This window comes from Micromesistius poutassou (genome assembly GCF_964030765.1).
Source record: "Micromesistius poutassou genome assembly, chromosome: 9".
NCBI lineage: Eukaryota > Metazoa > Chordata > Actinopteri > Gadiformes > Gadidae > Micromesistius > Micromesistius poutassou.
Window position 1 is genome coordinate 16,268,530 of NC_140279.1, and position 6,254 is coordinate 16,274,783.

At 42.1% G+C, this 6,254-nt stretch overlaps 1 protein-coding gene across 1 annotated transcript in view; it reads left to right on the forward strand.

Moving 5' to 3' along the window:
- Positions 1–309: 309 nt before the first annotated feature.
- atp10a (ATPase phospholipid transporting 10A) overlaps positions 310–6,254 on the forward strand; it is a 35,404-nt gene continuing 29,459 nt past the window's right edge. Inside the window, exons 1-4 of the mRNA XM_084472940.1 lie at positions 310–932; positions 3,263–3,467; positions 4,565–4,650; positions 4,850–4,892. Coding sequence (XP_084329066.1) covers positions 511–932; positions 3,263–3,467; positions 4,565–4,650; positions 4,850–4,892 — 756 coding nt within the window. The 5' untranslated portion in view covers positions 310–510. The remainder of the gene's footprint in view (positions 933–3,262; positions 3,468–4,564; positions 4,651–4,849; positions 4,893–6,254) is intronic.

Here is a 6,254-nt window from a genome sequence, read left to right on the forward strand (position 1 = left end):
CGCATGTTTGATAATTCCGCATCAACTCTCAAATGATACCGCGTGGCACTTCCAGAAAAAAAGCGACCTGGGTCGGACCAAGGAGGGGCATGCGGGTCATATTTCTCTCAAACCGAGACCCTTCCCCCTTTGACGAACCCCATCTTTGTGCGGAATCTGCGCACATTCACAGATCTGCAAACACACCAGCGACCCGTAGACGCATCTCCAGGTCGCATCCCTATGATGCAGAGATCTGCGGTAGAGCTCCTGAAAGCCGATGTTGTTTCTACGCTCCCAGCATCCTTTCAGCGACAGTAGGGGTGAAAAAAGACAGAAAAACACAAGGCAAACGTTTCCTCTTAACTTGCGAGGGACAGTCATGGACGACAGCGAGTGGATAGTCGCTTGAGCGAGAATGCTAGAGTCATTCTGCCCGGGCTGGGAGCATGATCACCCAGCACTCTGTGGCGTGAACACGGGGTGAAAGGAAAAGTGTGGAAAAGTTTGAGACAGGGAGCAAACCAAACCATGGCGCCTGAGAGCGAAGAAGCCGGGATGGTGAAAGTTAAGGTTAAAGCGCAGAAAAAGAAGAAAAACAAGGAGAACAAAACACGGATCGTCCACGCAAACATATTATACGATAATGCCAAAGGAGAGGAGAACCCAAACAGGCACTTCTCAGACAATAAGATAAAGACCACCAAATACACTCTCCTGTCTTTTCTGCCAAAGAATCTTTTCGAGCAGTTCCACAGGTTCGCTAATGTTTACTTTGTCTTCATCGCCTTGCTGAACTTCGTGCCCGTGGTCAATGCGTTTCAACCCGAACTTGCCCTGGCTCCGGTGGTCTTCATTCTATCTGTGACCGCGATCAAAGATCTGTGGGAGGACTACAGGAGACACCGATCCGATACAGAGATCAATCACATGGACTGTCTGGTGTACAGCAGGTAGGCCTGATCACCACCGTCGTCTGAAGCTGCAAACTAATGTTATAGTTGATCAGTAGCAGCATGTTACTACTTGAACCCACATATCATACCGTATGGAAAACAATAGACCCAGTGTGTATACTATAGGCCTAATATGTGTGCTGAAGTCCTACCATTTCTACACTACCGTCACCCATCGCTACACTCTTTGGTTGTGTCAACTTTGGAGGAACTTCTTGAACAAATTTCGCTTATAGTCTCAAAGCAATATTCACTTTTCTCTTCTGCTGTGGGTTTACAATTGGGAATTGTCACGTAGCGTAACTTTTAAATTAACATGTTCCATGAATACATTTTACCTGGTGTGTGTGTGTGTGTGTGTGTGTGTGTGTGTGTGTGTGTGTGTGTGTGTGTGTGTGTGTGTGTGTGTGTGTGTGTGTGTGTGTGTGTGTGTGTGTGTGTGTGTGTGTGTGTGTGTGTGTGTGTGCTCGCTTATGAAAAGCTGTCCCTGTTTGCTCAAAGAGCATAATTCACACTCATCAAAGGACTCTGTGTTTGGTGACTTACCTTTTTTTTTAAAGCCAAGTTCTAATGGCTATAGCCCTGCTCCTCAGGCCATATCATAATTCAATGTTAAGTTCCCTGTGGTCGCTATTGTGCCTCCTATCCCATTCTGAACCTTAAATTGCTTTAAACGACACGTACAGTACTGAGCAAATACTATATGGCACGTCTATATGGAGTTCAAAGTGGATATGTAAATAACTTGTGTGCATAAACCTCTATTCAGAACTACACAACGCATATCAAACACTTCCATTCACCTCCAAAGGTATTTTATTTGTAAACAGGAAGATAAATAAATCGATGGACCTCATGTTTATGATAGAAGGAATTCCAGCCTTATCATAAAAGGCTAATATTTGTGGAAGGGGAGTTAATCCTAAAGCCCACGTTTCAACCCTCCTTCCATTTGTTATGATTAAAAGATTTTATAGAATACACCAAAATGATACAGATAAATCATAAGCTTGATGAAGTTTTCGCTTTGGTAGGACTCAGGAAGACAACATGTTCGGTTTTCATAACTCTTAAGGTTATGAAACATCTTTTGGAACGAAAAATCGTTCGGGTTTTGAAACATCTGTTGGTCTTTCCAGAATGATCTTCTTCAACAGCAAACACATGTGTATCCGAGCAGCAGCAATACGAATAGCAATCTCTCTCAGGTGCGAGACGGGGAACATACTTTCAGCATTACTGAATACACCTGCAGTAGAGTCGTGCTTTACTGCTCGGAGTAAATATAATAATTTGTATTTTATTCAACATGAACTAGAGAAGCAATGATTAAAAAGTGTGGTTTTGTCAACACTGATATAAAAATATATATATATTTAAAAAATGTTCTTATTTGTATTGCAAATATTACATAAGTTAAATTTAATTTATAAGGTAATGTCAATTTTTTTTAAACGGATCGAAGAATAATCATGTATTTCTTGGTATGGAATTGATCTTATTCAGGATACCTGTGCTTTCTGTTTATGTCACAACGTTTTGAATTCCCAGCACACAATGATGCAATATGAGGCAACAGGTTGCTAGGGCCTTCTCTGCTGTAAAGTCCCTGTTCTCCTGCCCAACCCTAAATAAGCTGTTTAGATCGCTGCAGGAGACGTTTGAGAGTTTTAGACGTTGAGGCTTTGGTTATGGATAAGAAGGAACGTCTGATGTCCGGAGAGGGTTATCTGGGTGGAAGAATCCATTCTTCCATTCTTACCGTAAACATCACCAAACACTGAGGAGTTCTCTAAACAATCCTGGTCTTGGGAGGGAGGGAGGGAGATGATTAACCTCTGTGGAGGCATTTTAACCTGGCTGTTAAGTTTTGGTACACAACCACACCGCTTGGGTGGTGTTGCCAGATTTAGTTAAGGCTTGTTGGGTGGATGAGGGAGGGGCTTTCAGTCATGCTTTTAAGTTACTGCAGTCATTGATACGGTAAGACGTGTGGTGCGTATATATAAACTATGCAGCAGTATTGTATGCATAGCAAACGCACTAAAGACCAAGGAAATGAATGGAAGCGGTAGAGGAAAAAAGGAAGGTGATTAAGAACCTAGCACAGCTAGTGCTATTCATCTGTGTACAGTCTGTGTTCATGGCAGCTTGTTTTCTTTATGGTTTGGTTATGATTAAACACAAATAAAAGGCGCCATTTCTCCCCAAGGGAAAGTACACTATCCAGCAAAACAAACTTGCCCCATTTTTCTGCTGTCAAAGCATTAAAAGTAGAAAATGAAACCAAAAGTGAAACCAAAGCTGTGGTCCCCCACCCCTGACAGACCGGAGAGGCGCTACCTGGAGCGGTTCTGGAAGCAGATCCGGGTTGGAGACTTCATCAGGCTGCGCTGCAACGAGATCCTGCCCGCCGACGTGCTCCTGCTCAGCTCTAGCGACCCCGACCGCCTGTGTCACATCGAGACCGCCACGCTGGACGGAGAGACCAACCTGAAGCAGAGACAGGTGGTCCGCAGCTTCTTCCACCTGGTGAGACCAACCGCACCTCACACACACACAATCGCATGACCTCGCCCTACTCACCCCATCACCTCTCCCTACCCGTGACCCCATCGCCTAACCCTACTCATGACCCCATCGCCTCGCTACCTCGCTCCCACTCATCCAATCACCTCCTCCCCAACTCATCTCAACCCCTCCTCCATCATCTCTCCCCCCCCCCCCCCCGTTCCCTCCCCTCCCCTCATCTGACTCTACCCTCGATCTTACATCCCCTCATCCCCACCATCTCCGTCTCCCTCCCCTCACCCTACACACTCTCAACCCTGCATCCCCACATCCCCACCCCATCGCACCATGGAGTTGTTCACCAGAATAAATCGCTAAAGATTTTTTATTTTTTTTTGTCATTTTTTTGCAAAAACTGTAATTATCATGAACGAACATCATAGTGAGTTGAGTTTGAGGAAGTCAAAAGATGGAACTGTTTTTTTCAGTCCGATAACCCTGAAAATTAAGTCACAATCTCTTCCAATGGTGGTTGCGTTTTTTTTTCTCATTTATTTGTACGTTTTTAAAGAGATTTCACGTGTCTCTGTGCTGGTGTACTCAGCTGGATGTTGGTTCTTTGCTCATTTTAACTGGTCTGCCAATTCACAGATCACACCTTGGTGGGAATAAGCTGGCTCCTCATTAAAAACTCTGCTAATGACCACTTTCACTTCACGCTCTTAACAACTGCTTTTTGATCTCCTATTAACTGGCGATGTGTTGAAATGTAGGCCATTAGGGGCACACAATGATTAGAATTATGACTATTTTAATGATGAACGTGATTTTAGTCTTTTCAAGAATGAAACTTTACAGAGTAACCAACAAAAATAAAAAGTATTTTGAAGATACACTATTTGGTGGTCACTTTATTGCAAAGGTTCCAACAAGAATGTTAGCGCATACATTCTCAGCATTAGCAACTGGACCCCTGGAAAACGGTATCTTGATCATTTAAATTTTAAGCACTTAAGAGTGCATGTGGACGCAAGTGTGCTAAACAGTGAGATAATAAAAGGACTCTCTCACTGGAGTCTTCTATGAGTTTACTAACCCTGCTAAATCCCCTTTTGCAGGACTGTGAGTTTGACCCGTCCAAGTACAACGGCGTAATCGAGTGTGAAAAGCCGAACAACGACCTGAACCGATTCCGAGGCTACATGTGAGTAATGAGTTATTTACAACACTCTCGATCGTTTACAAGTTATAGTCGTATACAAGTTATTTATGAAAAAAAAAAGCAGTTTGACCCTTTGCCTCAACATTCACCGTGACTCACCGTGCTGTTTTGTTTTGGATTGTTTTGGGTTTGTTGTTAATTAGCCGCCACTTTTGAGGGCCTTTTTGTGTTCTGAAATCAGGCCTGGGTGTGCGATGGCGTGTGTGGAGAGCAGCTTTCTCTTTGTATGAGACGGTTGTTGACGTGACGGGGAGGTTATTGTATTGTTCCGAATAGAAAAGCGCATCACATTTTGACTTTATAATTGTTTTTGTTTTTTTCGGGTAGGTTAATTAGGGCTCAATACTCATTTATGCAAGCGTCCCTGAACATGTTGTTGGGTGACTAAATATCACATATATTTCTGCTGGTCATCACTCATGCTATATTTTTTGCTGTATGCTATGGATAAGGGTTTTGGCAGAGAGTGAGAAGAGAAGAGACATGTATTTAATTATCTCCGCCCGTCAGGCGTCTAACCGCGGCTGTGGCAGAAAACCATGCAATGGACGTGTCTTCTTGTCTTACTACAACTAAGTTTGAATGATTTTGTTTTTTATAAAGTTCGGGGACGCGTTTGATGAATGGACGAGACATTCCCTAATCATTCATGAATATATATATACTGTATATACAAGTCCAGACTCTACTTGCTAATTTTCACTTAGCAACAATCTGCCTTTACAGATAAGCTAAATGCAGTTGGGTTATTGCTAATCCAATTGTGTTGTTTACTGCTAAGCTAATGCTATTGTTTATTGCTAAACTAATGTTTTTTTTATATTGCTACACATAAAATTGATTTATGTTGCCAAGCTTTATGTCGTATCCTGTCACAAGCGAAAGGGTTTTGGTTGCTGAGCCAAACTCTGTTTTCTGTATCAAGCTGAATGTTTTTTGTTGCTAATCTGAATGTTGTTATTCTGTAACATGCTTAATGTTTTCTGTTGCTAAGATACATGTTGTTTTCCATGGCTAAGCTAATTGCCACAGCTACGGTCATGGGTGCTCTCCATCTTATTCTGTCATGGCTGAGTTTCATGTTTTCATGATGATAGATAGATATAAACTTTATTTATCCCTAGGGGAAATTCAGGGTCCAAGAAGCTTAGAGACATAGGTACACCACACATAACATGCACATACAACATACAACAAGCAGGATTGCAAAAAAGGAAGTTTCTAGGATTTCATTACACACAAACACTTGACGCTCTGACCAGGCTAGGTTTCTTAGGTGATTTCATACAATTATATAATTAAATGGAAAACATTTAGGTCGCTCTGTAGTCAAAAAAGCTTTAAACTGCTGATAATTTCTGTGAAAACATGAATGTCCTTGATGAACAAGAAACATATTTCAGTTGCTCCCTTGAATTTTCTATGTAATTAAGGTGTGAATGTATGTGCATCAGCATCTATCCTTTTCTTTTTTTTTACTGAATCCTTCCTTCCAGATATTTTTCTTTCTAAATGAACTGGGAAATATTTGATCAGGGTAGACATGGGTGCATGCAAGAGGCTAGGTCAACATTTCAATAATTATG